General features: G+C 36.5%; 1 protein-coding gene across 4 annotated transcripts in view; it reads left to right on the top strand.

Annotated features, from left to right (window-relative positions):
- The window catches only part of LOC124155432, a 342,127-nt gene that overhangs the window by 278,236 nt on the left and 40,549 nt on the right, over positions 1–23,342 (top strand). For all 4 annotated transcript variants that reach the window (XM_046529237.1, XM_046529238.1, XM_046529240.1 and 1 more), the window contains 2 exons: positions 14,752–14,897; positions 18,867–18,938. In XM_046529237.1, coding sequence (XP_046385193.1) covers positions 14,752–14,897; positions 18,867–18,938 — 218 coding nt within the window. The remainder of the gene's footprint in view (positions 1–14,751; positions 14,898–18,866; positions 18,939–23,342) is intronic.

Genomic DNA, 23,342 nt, shown 5'->3' on the forward strand with positions numbered 1-23,342 from the left:
ACAATCATTTTTTGTTGATGGCATTGAATGATAGATTTTCAAAATGCAGTCAGAGCGGTCACTTTAGGGGAGGGAGGCCCTCCGCTCGGAGGGTCGAAGAGAGGGGCCAGTGAGGGCGAGCTCGTCAAGGAAAGGGTCCCGGATTAGGGACCCTTTGAAGTGCTTCGGCGAAAAGTAGTCAAGTAGTCTTCGAAGTACATTCACAGCAGTGCAAAGGGTTAAGTAGGAGTGTACAAAATACCCCGCACGACCTTCCTGACATGTTAAACTACGAAGTATTGTCGATGCGATGTTTACAAATAGGCACGTAAATAGGGGCATTATGTCAGTCGCGATATTTTTACTGAACTCCTACTTCCCTTAAGTTCCCTCCGTGAGGTTTTAGGCGAACCCTTTCTCTCCAAAGTTGCACTATCATTTACGATTTCACACTTTTGATGGACCACAGTCGGAAGCACTGATTTTTTTAGCTACTTACGCCAGCATAACTAGTTTTATTGACAAATATTTTGCCGTAGTTCGTATAAACGAATGCCATTTGCTTCTGGGGACCGAGCCGAGGTTTGTAATTTCAAAACATTTCGTATAATCGAATAGCGCCAACCATTACGGCCCAACCGCAGCCAGCCACCGCTGCTGCTTTTCGGGGCCTCTCTCTCTCCACGGCCAGTCCACTACCCACGAATGACCCACGTCCACCTTCCATTACCCGACGGTCCGCTCGGATCGCCTTTAAACCCCATATATTTAGCATAGGCTTTTCGCCGGGACCGCAATGTCACTTCGTATAATTGAAAACTTCGTAAAATCCTTCTTCGTATAATCGAGAGTTTACTGCAGTAAGTCGCGAATAACTGCTTGCTTTTGCTTCCACCACTCTTTTTTTTCTTTAGTGGCCTTTTTTTTTTAATTTTTTCAGTGGTTATTAATGCAAGAATTCTTAGATTCTCTTTGTTATTGATTTAATGCTGTAAAAGATCTTTAAATAACTGTACCACCCTAAACTTCCCATTATTTATAGTTAAATATCAACAATCTTAGCACTAAAGAAATTCCCATCCATTTTAGGAAATGTAATCAAATATCGAATTGAAAATTTTTGTATGAGAGTTGAATGTTAGGACTTTGTGGTCAGTAGCAAATAGCAACTATGTATTATCTATGAATAAGATGGATAAGTATTTATTTCCAACGCCTGTGAAATTTTCATGGCAGCCGGCCTAACCACCATTTATGCTGCCCTCTATCGCTCAGTGAAAAAAAAAGGAAATAAAGGTCTTAGCCTGTTTCCATAATAACTAGTGATGGGTCGGTTCGATTCCTCAATTCTCGGCCAAGAACCGGAATCGAAAATGAGTACTTGCCAAGGTGAAAAATCGATTCCGATTCCAGTAGTACTTCAAACCACAAATATATATACGACCGCGTTTCCAACAGACATTTGAATTTTCACGCCACGTAATCGTAATAACAAAACCCTCTTCTAGGGATGTGCGAGTACTCAAAATTTCGATTCGAGTAGAGTAGATGGTACTCGATTCGTGCGTTTCGAGTAGCATTATGAATGTCTAGTCGAGTAGTTATGTCAGAGCTTTCGAGGCTAGCAGGTCCAGCAATCTGCTGACAGGAAGCACTATCATGAAACTCATGTAATAATACAGACCTGGCGCACACTGGTCCGAAATCGGAAAAAGCTGAAATAAAGTCCAAAATTACCTTTTTGGGGATAGAGACTTGAAACTTAACGTATGTACTCATAAATTATTACCAGGTATAGATGTATGTGCCATTTTACATAAATACGACCCTTTAGTGATGATACAGTGGCCCAAACATGACCAACTTTTCAAAACCACGCGCAATCTCGTTTTTCCTCGAAAATCTTGAAATTTATGGAGGTGGTGTTGCGTTGGTATGATTTTTATGGAATAAAAAACGCAATATTCCTTTGATCTGGTGCTTTGCCTACACTTTCAATGACTTTTGAAGATTTTGGCTCTCATCTGTCTGGTTTTACAACGCAAAATGGCCGACCCGTTTTTCACGTGAAATTTGACATGAAGTAGACATTATCTTTCGTTTACGAAAAATATAACTCGAAAACTTTGGACCACAATATCAATAAGGGATTTTTAAAGAGTACTAAGTAGAAATATTGGTAAAAAACGTTTGCGACGAAAGAAATAAGAGCGATTTTTCAATCGCTTGTCAAGGCTGAGCTACACGCCGCAGAGCTCTGAGGTTCGGTAACTGAAGCCGATTTTTCAAGTTTTTAAAAACTTTAGTCTTGAAAATCGTCATTAAAAGCACGGAAAATTGTCTTCATTGACTTAATACACTAAACTGAGGATGTTAAAAAGGAATGTGCATGGATCGACTTGATCATTTAACGCATTACTCGAGTGAAAATACTTAGGTTTGGATATTTTTTGGAACCATCCCATGCATTAGAAATATGGCTCGGGTATTGAAGTAGAGTGAAGAGATTAAGTCAGCTTGCTTAAGAGAGAGAAAAATTAACTGTTTCCGTGAAAGGCAACAACCGATATACTTTTTCCCTTTCCACCTTCGTCACTCTGCTTTCACAAGGCAACTTTTAGCCTTTTTTATTACTGCGTCCGTCCGATGTGATATTCATTTGTAGCGTTAAGTTCCTTTCTTGGTCTAAAAAAAAACAAGGGTTTTTAAGATTGATCAAACGACGTGAGTAGTATAGAATTTTTTTGGCTCTGCAAAACTAAAGCTTAGTTCTTTAGTTCGTTTGCTTTGTCCACTTGAATTACATGAAGATTCAAGATCCATAAAAATGTTGATATAATTTTTAATAAAAATTCCAAAGTTTCTGAAATCTTGCAATTTTGGTTGGAAAGTACTTGTCATGTCACACAAAAGTGTAGCAAAAGGCAATTTTCTGCAGGCAGTAATACTGTAACATGGAGACGTCAAAACCTGCTGGCTGAGCATGTAGAATAATTGGTTTTTCTGCTTGAGAATTTGAAAGGACCAAGTATCACATGATTCATATACTTTGCATGTAATCTTTGTTATAACTGTGAAAATGACTATACTCAGGGCTCTCCCTTGTAGTTTTGATACGTATATGACTTAAATGGTTGACATATTACTTGGGGTTAATTAATTTCAACTGTGCCTATGGAACTATTGAAGACACATTAATTTTCATTCATCTCCTACTTCTGACAATAACCATCAATGATCCTTATTATATTTTCCTTCTTACACTACTAGGCTAGACATTCATTATAGAAAATTGGAGTAGAATATATTCTGGTATGCATTGCTGTATTGCCTGGTTCAGAAATTATCATACTCGACATGACTCGATACTTGCGAGTAATTTTCAACTTGACTCGAGATCAAAAAGTGCTCCTTGGAAATCCCTATTATATCCCAAAGGAGCAAATGCAGACTAGGGAGCCTGTGGCAGGTATATGGTCAAGATGCAGTGATGCATTTGGAAAAGTACCCAAAGTCACCAGAGCAAACACTGTTGGAGCTGAACTGCAAGCTTATTTATCAGAGATGAATGCACCACCAAAGTCCTTCCCTGGGAAATACTGGAAGACTTGTATATTGTACTAAAGGCTGAAAGTATTAGCGAAAACGTTTCTTGCCATACCGCCATCCAGTGTTCAGTGAAAGACTTTTTAGTTTGGCAGGAAAAATATGTGATGTAAAACGCAACAGGCTTTATCCTGACAGAGTGAAGTCACCATAGCAAAGCTTTGGTTTCTGAGCAAAAATTTAAAGTCTGTAAAAGGAGACTAAATTTGTTATCGATAATGATAAGATATTTTCAATAAAAAATAGATATTAAAGGAGATACTTTTATTTTAAATTTAAACGTGAGTGCTAATATTCTAAAGTAATACCTATGAGGTAGCACCACTTTTCAGGTATGTTCTGTGTTGAAATTTAGCTATTATATTTTAATTATATAGTTTTGATATGAAAGATGCTTTTTTCATCTGATTCTTTCACAGAGTAATAATTTTTTAAGTGGTTGCCTGAAATTGAGTGATATTTTTCTTGGAGCCTATGGCGCCAGAATCGATGGAATCGGTATCGATAGAATCGGAATCAAAATGTCAGAATCGGAATCGGGATCGGAATCGTTAAAATTTTGGAATCGACCCATCACTAATAATAACCTTTGTAGGTAATTATTTATAGTTCCTTCCATATTGTTAGGTGAATGTGTGATCTTTTTAATTGTAGTTATTTTCATCATGACCCAGTTACAATCATAAATAGCGTAGGAAATTATTTTCTACGGAGCCATTGATACTGGATGTGAGGTGCCATGCTATTATAGTATGTCTTTCTTCTTTTATGATGACAGGAGCTAGGTTTCTGCCGGAGAAAGGCTGGAGAAGCATCTTCCAGTATCAGGGAAATAAAGAGAGAATCGTTATTACCCACATTCATTTTTTTCCTGCGACACACGTTTATCATTTCCTAAGATATTTAGGTGAATTGTTGGTTTACTTGTGTGAATTCCCAAAAGTGATTCCCCAAAACTTGTAACTTAATCACTTTTAGTTTTTGTGTTTCTTTCTCCCACATATTGAAAACTATGCAAAGTATTGTTGATATAGAAAAAAGATTTTCTTAGTTTTATCACTAAAAATTAGTCGCACCATAATTGTAAATAATTAGTAGTGTTGAAAGGGCAAGGCAAATAACTACTTTCAATTTAAAGGTCTACAGAGAAGAAGAGAGATAATTATATAAACGTGTCACCTCACACCCGGTAGGTATCAACGGCCACAACGATGATGGAAAAGTCTTCGATTGAAACGTTGGCTGAAAAGTAGATGGAATACCTTACCGGGACAGAAACCCGAGAATAATTTAATTTGATCATTAATAAGTTTTTTTTCTCTTCTTCTGTGCTTATATTTATTTCTGTTTAAGGGCACACCTATTTCTAGTGGTAAAACTAAAAAAATCTGTTTTCTGTATCAGCATTTCATAGCGTCATTTTAAATACTGTGAAGAATGAAACCCAAAAACAAAAGAAGGACTGAAGAAGTGTTGGGTTGTAATTTTCAAGAGTTCGCAAAAGTCAGCCAGCATTGCAAAGTTATAAATCTACATGATATTTAGAAAAAGATGAGCTCAATTATGACGTTTTTATGGCATCATTTAAGCTTGTGTATCATGTTTGGAGCAGGTTAATCAAACAAAATAATAAGCTCATCATTTCACATTGACATCATGTTTTGGTTTTATTTTTTCAAATATTATGCAGATTGCTAATTTTTTAATATCATGGAGATAAAATAATTAGTTTGAAAAAATCTGTGTTTTGTTTAGTTTTCCCCAATACATGACTTGTGCTTTCTAACTTGGCTGCATGTTTTGGCTACATGATTAGGGTGAATTACTGCATTAGTAAGGCAGGTAGTCCAGCCGTATCTTTGGGTGAATGGAGGGGAAGGAAAGCTAGTCCTTAAAGTCTCATGGGAGCCAGGACCAGTGGTGCAGCGAGGGGGGGGGGGGGTTTGGGGGATAAAACCCCCCCCCAGAGCTCAGAAATTTTTTTAAGTTTAATCTATTTTATATGATTGGATTAATATTACTTATAGAGTAGAGTGAGGATTAATAAAATATCCCTCAGAAGACTGTAAAACTAACCATTTTGAACCATTTATCTTTATTTTTTTCCCCGCACCTCCCACTTCCCCTGGCAGGTATGCCATACCCCCAGACCCCACAGTGTTAGTTGCACCTGAAACCCCCCCTAGCCTTAATTCCTAGCAGCTCCCCTGGCCAGGACGGACTAAAAAATTGTTGAGAAATGACCAAATGAGTGTTGCAGCCAATTAAATTTGCATAGCAACCTGTTTCTATTCATTTCCCTGATTACGGAAAATAATTCTCCTGCCTCTCTCCAGTTGGAAACTTGTGCCTGTTGCCAGGAGAGATGAACCATGTCCTTCTCTGCAGCTGCGAAACGTTCAAAGGGGGTGAGGTTAGTAAGAGTGGGTATTGCCTGGTCGAGGGAGTGGGGGCAGGATAAGAGAGGTGTAGAGGGTAGGAGGAGGAGGAGGGGTGGGTAAAGGGCCTTCAGCCTTGCCTGAGACTACGTTTGAGGGGACACGTGTTTTTTTACGATGCACTCAAGCTACGTCACCATAGGGAGGGGGATTTGGGATGCCCAAGCTGGGTGTCACAAAGATCAGCTAAAGGCAGTAGGAGAGAGTAAACGAAGGTTTTGGAAAGAGAAATCTCTCATAGAGGGGGTATGGGGAGGAGTACTAGAAGAAAGTTCATGGAAGTGCCTCTTCATAAGGAGTTGCCTGAAAAATAATTTGGTGGCAAATAGAGCCCAATATTTAAGATATTTAGACACTCGCTAAGCACCAACTGAAGGCCTTTGCACAGTCTCTCATGAATTTAATTCAAGTCCATACCTTACGATTCAGTGCTTCCAGGACAAAAGAGCCAGAAACCTCCTCTCTCGTGGATAGATAGCAAGGTGCTTATGCGAAAACTTAAAACACAGAATTATCAAATCCCTGTTCAAATTTGCAATAGATGAGCAATTTCGCCCTCAATATGGGGTCGTGTATAAAGTATTATATCATCGGTGATATCCTTACTACCTCTCCCCACCTCTCATCGTTGACAACCTCAGTATTTTCCCTGACCTTATCGCCCATCTTAAATGTAACGTTGTTTATAAAATGAAACTTTAAATTGAAAAATATGTCCTCTATCATTGAGTGACTTAATTCCCTTCCTTTCTCATGTACCCAACTCTTGATTTGAAAAGTGTTGTCACGAGGTCGCCTATTAACGTGCAAGAACATTGAAATTTGAGCAATTTTATGGACCTGCAACATTTTCTTGGCTTGATTCAATTGCGCAGGGTTTAAGTAGGAGTGTAAGAAATACCCTGCACCGACCTTCCTCACATGTTAAACTATGAAGTATTGTCAATGCGACGTTTACGAGCAGGCACGCAAATAGGGGAATTGTGTCATTCTCGATATTTGACTAAACTCGTACTTCTCTTCGATTCCCACTAGAAGTTTTCGGGCGAACCCGTTCCCTCAAAAGTCACACTATCATTTATGATTTCACCCTTTGTTGCACCACTGTCAGAAGCACTGATTGTTTTGCTGCTTTTGCTGAATAAACTAGTTTTGTTGGCAAATTTTTTGCCGTTGTTTGTATAAACGAGTCTCATTGCTCCTGGGGACCGAGCCCGATGATGGTAATTTCAAAACATTTCATATTTTTGAAGCTTTGTATTTTCAATTAGCACCATGTATTTACCATAGGCTATTCGCTGGGACTACGATTTCATTATGTATGTAATTAGAAAATTTCGTAATATCCTGCTTTACATGATCGAGAGTTTACTGTGCATATATTACAACAAAACATTTAAAACACAACCATAGAAAAGTTCAGCACAAAGTATTGTGGAATTGAGTGCGGTATAAGCAACCCACATACCACACAAGCACCCCCAAAAGCACATTCCTGGCTTCGTGCATGGTCTAACCTTCAGTGTCATTACCCCGTTGGATATCTTCAGTGCTGCCTGTATAATCTGGCGTATAGTAGGGCAGATTGGAAAAATTTATTTTTTCAAGGGAACTTGGCCCAACGAAAAAAAGTTGTTGGAATTGATAAAAAAAGCCAAAAGAATATGAGACCTCTGGGTGAAACCCTGACCCTCGCTTATCTGGCATGCATGGGGGAGGGTCACTAATCGATGACTTTCGCCCTTCCTGCCAGCACCTAAAATAGGAAAACATTTTCTCTGCTTCTTGTAACATTAGAATATTTTAAATCTCTCTGAGCTTGGAGCCTTTTTTAGGGGTGGAGTTACCCTGGTCCCTCCAATTTGGGACCCGACTCAACGGGGTGTGCAGCCCTTACCCCGGCCACTGACTACACCCTCTGACCCTATCTTAGCATGAGTCCACAGTCAACTTAATGCGTTACCAGTGTTTTTTAAACCACATATTGCATTTGATTTTTAATAATTTACCTGTCTATAAGTATTACTAAATTTTTTAAGCAATGTGGAATTTTAAATGGATTTCTAGAATTTATAACAACAAAGTTAGTGAACCAAAGGTACTAAGACTACAGGTCCAGAAGTCCATTAATTGTAACACTTAAATTTTGTTGAAAAATTGCTTACTCGCATAATAAAATGAAGAATTAATTTCAAAGTATAAAAACATTGCAGTATACAACATATTGCATCATTGCAAAAACTGTTGACAATATAACCACTTCACGACAGATTCCTGCAGCGAGAATGATCATAAATGAGTGTCAGGGTCAAGCTTTCTGCTGAGTAGTGGCTCTAAGGTCTCGCTAAGCTGCATCTCAGACCGGGCCTGAATGCATCCGACAATTGCTACCTCAGCAGTCTCTTCCCTTCCCCATGTCGGCTGTAGTTGACATTCAGTCGTTTGCGTTAAAGTATCCATGACAGTTATACCCAATGTTAGGTCTAATATATATGAAAATTCTCGTCAGCTATACCTGGCGTTTGGAGCGAAAAGGTTAATAATAATAATAATAATAATAATAAGACCCCATATTATGTGTACCACCCTGAAACAGTGCTTGAAAACGGCGAATTTAAAATCTATTACGATCTGCCTATTCAAACAGATAAAACTATAGTTAATAATAGACCGGATATAGTGTTGATTGACAAGAAATATAGAACTTGCTACATAGTTGATATTGCCGTGCCACTGTCGCATAACATCGAAAAGACAATTACAGGAAAAATTAACTAGTACCAAGATCTGGCAATAGAAATAAAAAGAATATGGAATATGGAACAGGTTTATATAGCTCCAATTGTCATCTCAGCTACCGGTATCATCCCAAAACACATACAAAATAGTTTCAAAATACTCAACCTCCATCCAAATACTTACATCAAACTGCAAAAGGCTGTAATAATTTCAACCTGTCATATCACGAGAAAATTTCTCAACGCAATTCAATAGTGAAGAGTTACCTTGGTGAAAACCCGTGCTCTTAACACTTAAGCTACTCAGTGAAAACTGAAGAAAATTTAAGAAAAAACATAATAATAATAATAATAATAATAATAAGGGTAATAATAATAATAAGGGTAATAGGGGTTTATTCCAAGGAGACTCATTGAGTCCACTTTGGTTTTGCCTGGCGTTGAACCCATTATCAAATGCCCTCAATAGCACTAAATATGGATACAAAATAAAAAATAGTACAAACACCAGTTTTACTTTGTCTCACCTTCTATATATGGAGGATATTAAAATCTATGCCTCAAATGAAATACAGCTCAAGTACCTTTTGGATGTCACAAGTAGGTTCTCCGCGGATATAAAAATGCAATTCGGATTGGATAAATGCAGATTGCTTCACATAGAAAAAGGGAAAATCAAGAATGGTAACTTCAATGTTACAGAAGACGAGTCAATAATATCTATGGAAGCAAATGAGAACTACAAATACCTTGGATTCCTGCAAGCAAAATCAATACAACATAAACAGATCAAGAAGGAATTAACCACTGAATTCCATAAAAGACTAACATCCATCCTTAAAACAGAATTAAATGCACGAAATGTAATCAAAGCCATCAATACGTTTGCGGTACCTGTGTTGACATATACATTTGGAGTGATTGACTGGACCAAAACCGAAATAGCAGGCATAGAAAGATCAATACGTACAACATTCACAAAATTTAATTTACATCACCCAAAGGCTGCAATAGAAAGGCTAACGCTACCCCGCTATATGGGAGGTAGAGGGTTAATAGATTTACAACAGCTCCTCAAAAACCAAATTCATGGACTAAAACATTTCTTCTACGATAAATCAAACAGTTCGAAGCTTCACAAATCAATAGTATATGCCGACAACAAATTAACACCATTAAATCTAAAAAATGGCACGACCGATGAAGCAACCAACACAGGAGCTGTTCTATTAAATAGAAAGGTAGAAGTATGGGCCCAGAAGGAATTACATGGACGACACATCAATGACCTCAATCAACCATATGTTGATAAAATCTCATCAAACAAATGGTTGTCATTGGGTGAACTTTATGGAGAAACCGAAGGGTTCATGCTTGCAATACAAGACCAGGTCATCCGCACTAAAAATTATGCAAAGTACATCCTTGGTGATAAAAGCATAACAGATGACAAATGTAGAAGGTGTTTTCAAGTACCTGAAACAATCCAGCACATTATATCTGGCTGTAAGATGCTAGCTAATACAGAATATTTAAGTAGACATAATCAAGTTGCAAAAATTATCCACCAAAAACTGGCCTACCAACACAAGTTAATAGATACTAAGACCCCATATTATGTGTACCACCCTGAAACAGTGCTTGAAAACGGCGAATTTAAAATCTATTACGATCTGCCTATTCAAACAGATAAAACTATAGTTAATAATAGACCAGATATAGTGTTGATTGACAAGAAATATAGAACTTGCTACATAGTTGATATTGCCGTGCCACTGTCGCATAACATCGAAAAGACAATTACAGGAAAAATTAACTAGTACCAAGATCTGGCAATAGAAATAAAAAGAATATGGAATATGGAACAGGTTTATATAGCTCCAATTGTCATCTCAGCTACCGGTATTATCCCAAAACACATACAAAATAGTTTCAAAATACTCAACCTCCATCCAAATACTTACATCAAACTGCAAAAGGCTGTAATAATTTCAACCTGTCATATCACGAGAAAATTTCTCAACGCAATTCAATAGTGAAGAGTTACCTTGGTGAAAACCCGTGCTCTTAACACTAAAGCTACTCAGTGAAAACTGAAGAAAATTTAAGAAAAAACATAATAATAATAATAATAATATTATAATAATATTTTTATTGGTTCCCAGAGACGTGTCTAAGCCACGTATGGAACAAGTCACAAGAATAGTACATACATGAGGTATTAAAAAATAATATTTAAGGCGAGAAGGATAGGTACAGATATAAACATAAAAGTAACATTTTCAAAAGACAGGTTATAAAGACATAAATTCATCCACTGAATAACAGGGATTGTCACATAAATACTGATAAAGTTGACCTTTGAATTTGGAGAATGAATCTAGCTGTTTAATCTTTAGAGGTAAACATTTGAAATATTTTGACCCAGCATATATGGGGTTTTTGCTGAACATGGTTGATTTATGTACAGTAACTCTTAAATCACTACAACCCCTTGTGTTATAGTTGTGGATATCAGCATTGGTTTTGAGACTGTAAAACTGCTTATTTTGTTGAACAAAGGTAATTGCAGAAAAAATGTATAGGCAAGGTAGCGTAAGAATCCTTAAGGATTTGAAATAGGGCTTGCAGCTGCTTCGCCTAGGAATGTTTTTTATTATTCTAATGGCCCATTTCTGGAGCCTAAAAAGACGAGTAGAATGGTGGGAATGGCCCCATACTGCAATCCCATACATCAATCGACTATGGATATATGCATAATAGACTGAGAGTGCAGTAGCAGTATCAACCAGAGGGACAATTCTTCTAAGTAGGTAACAGCCACTGGACACCTTTGTAGACAGTTTATCAACATGAAATTCCCAAGATAGTGACTCATGAATATATAAACCTAAAAATTTAGTCACAGAAGAGGAAATAAGGGAGGATCCATTTAACCTTAGGAGAGGAGAAGAAGTAATCTTTCTTTGATAGGTATGAAATTGAATGAAAGTTGATTTATCATTATTTATAAATACCCTATTATCATTGCACCAGTCACTCATAGAATTTATGTTTCTTTGGACTACCATAGAGTCTAAGTGCTTATTAGAGGTAAGGTAGGTTGTGTCATCAGCATACATGTACACTGAACCACAGTCGAAGTACTTTGGAAGGTCATTTATGTAGATGAGAAAAAGGAGGGGGCCCAAAATAGATCCTTGGGGAACACCTCTGAAAATTGCTAAGGGAGTAGAAGTTATATTAGTATATGACTCAGCAGAGTAAATCTGTACCACTTGTGATCTTTCACTTAAAAAGGATTTTAACCACTGATTGGCAATTCCAGAGACTCCATACATCTTAAGTTTCCTCAGCAGTATTTCATGATCAACAGAATCAAATGCTTTCCTTAAGTCAAAGAACACCCCTGTTATATGATTCTGCTTATCAAGTTCTAAGATGATATCATACAGGAGTTTATATATTGCTGTTTCAGTAGATCTATTTTTTATAAAACCAAACTGGGAATCCGTTAGAATCTTAAATTTATTAAAGAAAGAGAGTAATCTATTGTACATCACTTGTTCAAATATTTTAGAAAACAGGGAGGGAACAGATATAGGTCTATAATTGTTCATGTTGTGTGGGTCACCACCCTTCAATACTGGGATGACTTTAGCTACTTTCAATCTATTGGGAAATATTCCAAGTGACAGAGATTCATTAATTAGATGCACAAGTGGATGGATCACAGACAATTTGGCATTGCCTTTTAATAAGGAGCATGGAATATCATCATAACCTGCGGAGTGTTTTTTATTTATCTTTTCTATTATGGTATCAATTTCTTTTACATCAGTGGGCTGAAGAAAAATTGTATGGTCATAATGTGACCGATGCAATGATGAAGACTTGTTGGTCTGTTGTTGGCTAACATTCTTAAAAAGTTCACAGATGGAAGTCAGGAAGTTATGATTAAATAGATTTGCAATATCATTATAATCAGAGACCATGGCATCGTCATGATGAATGGCCTTGATTTTAGACCTATCACTGTCTGTGCAAGAGGTGGCATTCTTAATTAGTGCCCAAGCAGATCTACTTTTCTGATTAGACGAATTGATAATGGATATATTGTACTTTCTTTTGGTCTCACTAATTAGGTCAATATGCATCTTCTTAATGGATTTATAGTGTTTCCTTTGGGACTCCGAGTTGTTTGCTTTTAGCTCATGGAATACTCGTTTCAATTTTTCAGATGAAGTCCTGATTTCATGTGTAACCCACTTGCACTTTGTTTTTTGAGGCCCATTTAATATTTCATGGCCATTCCCTTTATACTTTGTCAAGTTACTGCCCATTAGGACAAATGTTTCATGAATTTTGACAAATGTACCTGCCACTGTTAAGCCATAAAATGCTAATTTTGAGTGAGTTTCCACAAAGAAAGTATTCCAACGCCCATGCAGCATGGCTGAAAGAGGAACAGCGTGTCACTTATGTCCCCTCCCTGCTTGCCTCTCCCCACTCCCATGCCCTGAGTGCACCAGGTGTTTCAATATCGTCTGTGGAGAAACAATCACGAAAGAATTATGTATTTTTGTTGATGTTTTGGTTATGCTAAAAATTTTCCGTAATCAACTCAAAAAGTGATTTCAAAAACTCCCATAGTGTGCATGATTCAGCATATTTGTACAATTTTCTCTCAAATAAGTGAAAGAATGCAAAAATAGTTACTAGAGCACACATAGTGGAGGAAGTAGCACTTTGAGCTCTCCCACTCACCCAGCAATTGGTAAATAAAATTGAGGAAATCACTGTCTTCAACAGGTTAACATATTTTCTGAAAAATAATAAAATGCTCATTTTGTTGTAGCAATAAGTGAAAATAAAATACGCACCTATTGTCTTAAAGAACGACTTGTATTGGCAACTGAATGGACCTTTTTTTCCTGGAAATTTTCTGTCCAAATTTTTAGGGCAAATTCCGCAAGACGCAGCCTTAATACTTGTCCATTAGTGGATCTATGAAGTAAAATGCTGCTGAAGCACAGTCAGAAAATATCTGGCTGCATTTCTTGATATGTAATTTGGTTTAGGTCCTGAATGAAAGAGTTGCCCTGTGATGTCTTCTCATATAAACCATTTTTCTAAAGTGCTGAATCTGTTGCAACAGTCTGACTTCTGTGCAGATGTTTTCTAAGACATAACTTGTGCCTCTGTTGTGGTCTAATGGTTACAAATATGTATCATATAAAAATGAGTCCCTAATCTATGTGTTCTGGTTGCATTTGGCTACATCGTTTAGCTTGGCACTTTGTGACAAACCACCTTCATCAGGCTCCTCCTAGCTCCAACCTATGATGGATTCCCAGTTTATTTTGCTAGTTCCCAATTTTTAAATGCAATTTATATTTATATATTTTAGTACAATTTCACAGGGTTTTGGCCGTAAATGAATAAAAAAATCAACTACCTTACATTCGTCATGAAAATTAACTCTATACATTTTTAATCTTTTGACTGAAAAGTATTTGAGAGCTTTATACATATTTTATACCAATTAAGGTAATTGGTTATTATTAGGGGTTAACTATGCTTGATATAGACTGGTCCCAGAGATTGAAGTCACCATTCACGCTACAATCCTTTAAGTTATTACTGCAGGGTTAAAATTGCATGCAGGAGTTTTGAAGAATCAAATTTTCTGGTCAGAATGTTTCTTTCATTCATTTTTCATAAGTTTTTTTTGTTGAATTCATAGAATATTTTCATGGGTAATTATTTTAAGTGAGATATCCATGAACCACCTAACTTATTTATGTCCTCCAATTCACCTTAATATCTACCTATAAATGAGTGTTTTAAACAGTAATATGTCAAGTTGAGGAAAACTTTTGAAGGCAAATCTGAAATTGTTAAAGTAAATATGAGTGTGTGTTGCTATTTGTGAAGTTGAAGTGCACAGATATGTCATTTTATTCATTTGTATCTTCTCCGGTGGCCAGGTGACCATGCTCTAATTGACATCAACAAGTTAGTGGGACTCAATCCGAAACAAGTTACCGTCAGAACGAAATCAAAAGACAGCCAATCTTCGGACAGTGTGCCCACACCAATTCCAAACCATGTGCTCAAGGGGAAAATGTTGAAGGTAAGCCTCCAAAACAGAATTATGATCACCCAACTGGTGTGCATCGCTTCAATGGGCAGCTCTGTAGGAATTGTCGTGTTAAGACTCATTTGATACCTTATGCATTCCAGATTTCACGCTATTTATGTAATTCTTTGTCATGCATGTGATTATACATGATTGATGCAAATATGTATGCATATTTTCATTTAGCTGCCAAAAAAAAGTCTGCTCTACGGCTATTTAAATGTCTTCGAAGTTGTCCGTTCTGCAATTTCAAGTTCAGTAGTGACAGTGGTAATGACTTACTACTTTTATTCATATTTATTGATATAATTGCTTTGTCATCTAATGTAATTAAAAATATATCACTGTTGCATACATATATGAACCTACCTTCATTATAGATGTCTCAGCTTTTCATACTACATTCCTTACAAGTTCTATGGTAATGAGAGTTATCAGCATCTGGACTTGAAGAAAATGGTTTTGATATCATGAGTCACTGACTTCCTCTTTCTCTGTGCTGCAGCTTTTAAAGCCTCAGCAGTTGTACTGACCAGGGACACTCATGAGGTGTACTTTGCATATTTCGATCGAACATGGCAGGATGGAAGTGTCTGGTAATGAAAGCTGAAATATTCAATTTTCCTTGTCACAATTCTTATTTAGTGTTGATGGAAGCTTTCAAAGTTTTGCACCCACCACCCATTACCCTCTGGTGGACCCCTCACGTGTGGACTTGGGTCCGAGGTGGCTGGCAGCAAGAGCACAGGAGGGAAATGGGTGGTGAGCGAATGACTTTAGAAGCCTCGCTCATCATGGTGCAAGACATTTCAAATTTTTTACTACCAAAAATACCATCATACTAATGTTAATATTCAAAATTTGTGAGAAACACCTCCTATAGAGAGGCCAAAATAAGTAGCATGTAACTGCCACGAATGATGAGTTGGATGTAGGTGCGGATGAAGAGGAATAATCATAATCATAATCATAATTTATTCAACATTAAACATAATACAATGTAATAGTCTTCGTCAAAGAAAAACTAAATCTAGAATATACAATTTAGAGTATTGCTCTCCAGAAATTCATTGAGTGAATAAAAAGCTTGAGTCACTATCCACGAGTGAAGAACACCTTTAAACTTTCTTAAAGTACAATTTCTTGCCTCTTGAGGTAAGTGGTTGAACATGCAAAGTTTAACATGGTCAAAAGAATTTTTTGTAGTTGACAGCCTACAGTGGGGCTGTAACAGATTATGTTTGAGCCTTGTGTTGTAATGGTGGACATCAGCACCAGTTTTATGGCTGTCAATATTCACTTTCACATTTATTAAACATTTAAATATATATAGACCGTACAATGTCATAATCCCTTGCTGCCTGAATAGTGGTTTGCAGTGTTCCCTTACGTTAGAATTGGTAATAATCCTAATGGCTCTTTTCTGTAGAATGAATAACTCTTTAGATGAGGAAGAATGGCCCCAAACCTCAATGCCATAGGAGAGGTGGCAGTGAAAAATGGCAAAGTAAACTGCTCGAAGATGTTCGGCAGGAATGAGTGTTTTCAGTTTTCTAAGGAGGAATATGGCTTTTGATAACTTAGCAGTTGTAGAGGATGTATGACAATCCCATGTTAGTCTGCAATCAAGGTCAAAGCCCAGTAGCTTTAAATTTCTAGTGTGGTACAGAGTAGGGCTTAAGGAGAACACCATTTGTTGGGTTTTATTTGTGTTAAGGGCAAGCCTGTTTGCTGAGAACCATTCTTCGGCCACAATAAGGCAACAATAGGTGGGAAGGGAAAATATCCCTGTCACCGCAAGGAATACAAGATATTGAGTACATACCCTTGGAATTCACTGTGGATAGCAATGAATTTCTGTAATGTCTAAACTGTGCTTGGAATTTCACTTCATAGTTGGAGTAATTTTCAATCTTTCTACCATAGCATTTTTAATAAATATGATAATAGTATTTAATACTTTGTTTGTCATGAAAAATATCTGATTAATTATCTAGGATTATTTACTATGTGTAATTCCGTGTGTAAAACAAACAATTTCAGGGTTTCCATCATGTATAATGTTTGTTTCCCATTATTTGGATTGGATTGACATTTTTTAAGCAAAATATCCAATAATAGAGACTTGAAGATTACACAAACCAGGATGAGATTTTTAGCATCACATGGGACAAAAAAAAACTGCCATAATTTTTAGGAAGCAAAAGCTTAAGAAATTGATAATTTTCAACGGAAATAAAATGAAGAGCTGGAGGAGTTTCATCCGTAGGCATGGAATGTTATAACTCATCAGGGACCACCTGTGTGTGGTATATTTTTCATGGGTTGTGTAGATGTTATGAATTACTCGCAATTCTAACTTCTTTTTTATCTTATAATGCTAGGCTTTACTCTGTGAAACCTTTCCATCATGGATATTAAAAGTATAACACTTTGTAAGGTTCACTATGTTTGTTTTATTGGCACAACCTGGGTTTCGTAACATAGAAGACGCAGATGAAATATGACAATTGCAATGTAGTGTTTGGGGGATCAATGAAAATTCAAAATCCTAATCGAAGACCAAAAACTTTGTGTCAAACCATAGTGATCATAAATCAAATTTTGCTAACACCTTCCCGAGGCTGTACTTAAAGAGTGCATTTAACCCAAAACTCTTACATACCTATAGTAAAAGTTAAAAGTTCAATTACTGTGGAGTCCTGCTAATCCAAACACATTTAATCCGAACATCCACTTAATCTGAACCGCTCAGAGATGAAATTTTTTTAAAGAAAATTAACCTTATGTTACTTACAATATAGTTCTTCTCTTTAATATTTAGGCATTAAACGCGGAAAAATAATTCCTTTATGTACAAAGTTCAAAAATAGTACTCAATATAAAATATAACTATGCAGTATGCACAATATTCAAAACTGTGCATAAAGTAAATTACAGTAATTGGGAGTGACGACTTCTCAATGTGTTAGGCAATGTGCCTTTGAGTCAGCAGTGTGGTGCGTTGAAGAAGGGTTAGGGCGACTGCACTCTTATCCAGTTATGTGTTCCTATGTGCTGTGTATGCTTGTGATTTGTTCTTTGATCTATTCTAATCTGATTTTTTACTATTATTTTGGCTAGTCCAATCAGGGTTCGGTCCCAGTTAGTTCAGATTAATGAGATTTAAAAATTGGAAATTTTAAGACACTATTTTACCAAAGGCACCTATTTTAAATGATTGAGCAAATTCTAAATCCTATGAGATGTTTCTAGCATTTAAAATTCATGCTTACATCCAATTGTCAATTGTATGGCCACAGCTATCCTTGATGGAACCCTATCCTGTCCTTCCCATCCACCCTCCTCTATCATTCCCCCTCTCTGCCTCCCTCACTCCCATCTTGATCTTTCCTTCCCTCTTGGCTTGAGCCTTTCCTCAATCTCAATGGAAACAAATAAAAGCCTTGTGCAAAATATTTTTATCAGTTGCATTCCTCCTTTGAAAATGATGATCACGTTTAAATCAGTCAGAGTGCTTGAGGGAAGCTGTGTGGAAAGTACCAAGTTGTTTCATTGACTACGTTCAATGTTGCAGACCTGAATATGTCTGTGTCTATTTTATAAAACCCAGGTATTTTCCATTAAACATAAGTAGTTAGCCTCACAATGTGTAATTAATTTATATCAATGCTAAAACATGCATAATAATTTGCATTTTGAAAGTAATGCTGTAATTAAGTGGGTATACCCAAGAATGCATATAGCTATTTATTTACTTTCCCTGTAGATTTGTGTTAATAATTTTCTTTTTAGGAAGTACTTCACCTGACTTTATTTTGCTTTATGCATTATTTTGCTCTCTTTAGCATTTAGATTTTTTAAAAATGCTGTTTGAGCTTGTCTCTCTTAAAACTGCTTGTGTGTTGGCATGGGTGTACGCTCACGTACACATTCACAAATGGCTGATTGCATGTATCCCAGCTCCCCGATGAGGACGACTCAGCTTCAGAATTGTCTGACATTGCAGAAGAGCCAGAGGAAGAGGTTTTAGAGGTAAAATAAAAATAGCAACTCTGCTTATAAATTAAAAATCAAATGTTTCAGTCCGTCGCTCTTTCCCACTCCCATGGAATCAGATGAAACAGCATGATATGATATCATTATAACTTCAATACATGCAATGCATTGTATTGTCTTTATCATGTAATGCTTGGCCTTGCACAAATCTGAGGATGCTAGTGAGGATTGAGTATATCCTGGAACCAACCTAGAATACTTGCATCTGCATTTGTTTGAATCACACAATAATCCGACTTGCGTAAGATAGATTTGTTGTCATATTTACCCTAATAACTTTATAGTACATATTTCATTAATACTTCGGAAGCTTTTTTGTTCATTGAGAAGAAAGGAAAGGTTGATATAAAGATTACGCAGAAATAAAATGAAAGCACATAAAGGATCCCTAATAACTTTATAGTACATATTTCATTAATTTAGGCAATTTATGAATCCAAAACAAGCATAAGAAAGACCAATTTTGATTGTTAAAAGGCTTCTATGTTCACACTAGGAGCAAATATGAAAGTTGGACTGGTGATGAGATCAAGCATATTGTATTTTATTGTATTTCTAGTATTCTACCTCTGAATCACACTATGCTTTGCCTTGCTCAACTCAATGGATACTTCCAAGTATATGCAGACTACTGTTGGCATCAAAATGATGTGCTGTTGTACTTTACAAATGTATATCTGGGCTTGTGCACTTACTGAAATAATGAATAATATGTCATTTTAAAGAAAATTTTATTCTTAGTTCCTATTTATCTTTTTTTTTAATGAAAAAATCCAAAATGTAGACACATTAGTGCAATAAGTGACTCCCCACACCGTAAAATTAGCCGTTTTGTCAACTACATGAACTTTGTAACTCAACCAAGGGTAAACCACTGCGTCTACAGCATTCATCTTCCATATTAAGTTGCAAACATTTATGCAGATTAAGAAAATGGCTTTTGTGTATTTTTTGAATGCATTTTTTGAACGTTATCCCTCTGCCTTTAATGATAATATACCAAACATTATCTGATAGTCTTCCATTCAAACTATACAGTATTATGCACTGCAAGATAAATGAGTGCTACTTCCTAACACTGTGGATTTTGGACCATGATATGGGAACATAGCGATTAATATGTACAGTAAAACTAAATAGCAACTTTGATCTTGACTTGACCTGATGAGCCTGAAAATAAATAGAGTAAAATTTTTACCTTGAAATAATTTAAACCCTGTATCAATCCTCATCGCTGCTACTGCAAGTGCTGCTGCTTTCATCCCCCAAGTCACCTAACTGATAATGGTTTCCGTAAAATCCTCCACCAAATGGTCCATTATACAATAGTAGTCTATGTGGTTCTATGTGGTTAGCACCGCGAGTATCATCTCAATAATACTCCATCCAGATGCTTGCAATCTTTTATTGGTTCATAGGAAATACATTCATTGAGCTATCACTCGCAGATTTTTCAATAACACGGCCTTATTGTTTAATTCTCGAAATGAGAACCCCAGCCTTTTCAGCCACCTCAACATTTGAACAGGGCTTTTGAATAGGAAAATCCTCTTTATCCATCCAGTAATTTGATAAATGTCAGAAATTCTTTTTGTGTTTAAATCTAAGCAATTTTTGTCAAATAGCTCCATGGGTAAACTTGGGTAAACATATGGAGAAACTAGAATAATTACTTTGTTTTGCAGCTGGCAATTAAAAATAAATTTGATCAGAAAATATCTGAAGATTCGACGCCGGAAATCAAGGATCAGATTCGGGTCTGAAAAAATTCCTGGATCCCACCATCCCTACAAATGACATGTGAAATATAAGTTATGGCCAGACAAAAATGAGCATGTGCAAGTGGAAGCGCAAACATTGTTATTTATATGAATGAATGCTTTCCCTGAGCATTCTAATAGCTATATGTACTATTAAAAGTTCCCATAGTGCCCACTGACTTGCACTTGGTCCAGAATCATGCGATAAAGGCAGTGATAGCATGTTGGAAATCCTGTATCAACACTAGCATCCTTTCTTATTTTCACCATGGGTGTGGTCGTAGTTTCAGTCTTGCTCCCAGCATCACCTAGTGGCCATTGACTAATCAAAGGGTATGGTGGATTAAGATGGGCATTTTGGGTCTAAAATAAAAATCCATAACGAGCGTGCACCATCAATAAGGCTCTCCAAAATCATGCACATTTCTTAACGAAAAATCAATTTTTTGACCCCTTCCACTTCCACCAATTTTCTGAATATTGTGCTCCTATTCTCTGTTAATTTTTTCAGTGGTCCTCTTTTACAAGTGGTAGGCAATGAAATGACATTTTTTAATTTGTAATCAACGTAGAACTGTGAAATGAAATGTGATTATTTAAAATGGAGAACACAGCTATTGGCAATACTAAAAAAAAATCACTTTAATCCTTTCAATGCATCATCTCTCATGAAGTATGATTTATTTATGTATAATGTGAATGTTTTAACATTGTTAAGCTTTAAAAATTATTATATCGTTCCACAAAATAGTGCTAAACTCATGAAAATCTGATGACGAGATGCACTCATAATTGCACGGTTTGGCATCGCAAGTTCATGATGAGATAGACTTGTCATTACAGCGCAAGGGGTTAATGGATTAAATTGAAAAAAACTTAGTTTTTCACTGATTTTTGCAAATTTTATGCTTGACACATTATCTCTGCCAAATCAAAAGGTTTTTAAATAATTCTTCACAACCATGGTTGGACGTATTTTGTTTCTCCAAACACACTCATTTTATTCCAAAGTTTTCAAATTTAACAAAAAATCTTTCTAATGCTGCTTTGCAATTCTCAATATTTAAGAAAAATATTATTTAGGCTTTGGGTATATAGTGGATGTTAAAATTTAATTTCTTTATAATATATTTTATAAATGCATTTCCATTCTGTTCTGGGAAAAATGAAGCTTCCAATGGTAACATGACGTCAATCCCAAACAGACCTCGTGTGAGTTCAGGTATTGAGTGGTTCAGGCAAAGACAGATGCGAGCATTCTAGGTTTCATCCTTGAAATAATGCCCTTGCTATGTTCCTCTTGGATATCGAGTAATGTGTGATATTCAGGCTTCATTTCTCAGCTGATCCACACCCTGTCTCTTCCTCATTTCCTTTAGAACCACCTCCACCAACTCCAATGCCAATGTCCCGCACCTCCTCTTTCCTTTTCCTCTTCATCCATCTTAACTAGCTCATCCTCCTCCAAAGACATATCTCGTGCATCTCCAGTCTCTTCCCTTTCCTCAGTATCTGCTCAGTAAAGTGCTTCACTCCAAAGTAAACTCTTCCCTTGTCTTTGCACCCCCTCATCATTACCGTCGCATTTACTCTTTCCTATTCATTAATGCCTTTTGCTAATATTGCATCTTTAATTTAATTTAATGTAGGCCACCTACTGTGTTGAGTGTCATTGTCTTATAGCTTAACAAAAATGTGCACAATTAGTTTCTCATAATTGAGGTTTTTACAGTATCCCTGTGATTGTTTACAGATTTATTTATAATTGCTTGCTAATTGATGACTGGACTGAAATGGAGTGAAAGCTTTGTCAGTTAGAAGATACACTCTTATTCCAAATTTTTAGTATTTTTGGTTATGTTACCATGTTCTGCAAAGTATATATGTATGTCATTGCATGTAAGGGGCATACATCCATAATGGTGGGGCTTGTTGAAAACTGGGTCAATAAACAGCTTAAAGATAGCTTGTGAAGAGCTGCTAGTTTGTTCCTTCATTTTAATATGCTGCCTGTCACATAGTCTAATTGTATTTGCCTGATACTTTGAATTTTTATTTAAGTGTGCACATTTGGCATTATTAAATTGATTTTTAGTGGCTGTGCATTGTTTTTCCTATTACCCATGTAGATATTAAATAAAGACCACCTATTGTGGTAGTGCATAAAGGCAGAGTAATAAGGCAATAGGTAGATGATGAATATAGCCACATCAGACAGCTTAACTACAAATATTTAAGACCCCACTACACAATATGTGTACAAGGGGTGTGTTGGTAGTTCCACAAATCCTGTTGCGTGCTCGCACCATGGAAGTGGACACCTTAAAAAGGAGGCACTAAATACAAGAGTGAATTGAACTAAACTAGCATGAGCTGTTCTCAATCAGAAATGTATTGCAGGAACATGAAAATTTACTTAATATACATGAAAGTAAATGCATAAATCTCTATATAATTTTTTTGGGCATATAAAAGCTGTTCTTATTTTCCACCTGACCTTTAAAGACAAAGCAAAAAGTTACCAAGGGCCGTATTAATAGTTGACTCCCAGGAGTTCCCTAGCTCTAGATAGCCCCTTATGGTCCCCCACGTACAAATCTGTTTGCACACGCAGGAAAAA

This window comes from Ischnura elegans, chromosome 3 (assembly GCF_921293095.1).
Source record: "Ischnura elegans chromosome 3, ioIscEleg1.1, whole genome shotgun sequence".
NCBI lineage: Eukaryota > Metazoa > Arthropoda > Insecta > Odonata > Coenagrionidae > Ischnura > Ischnura elegans.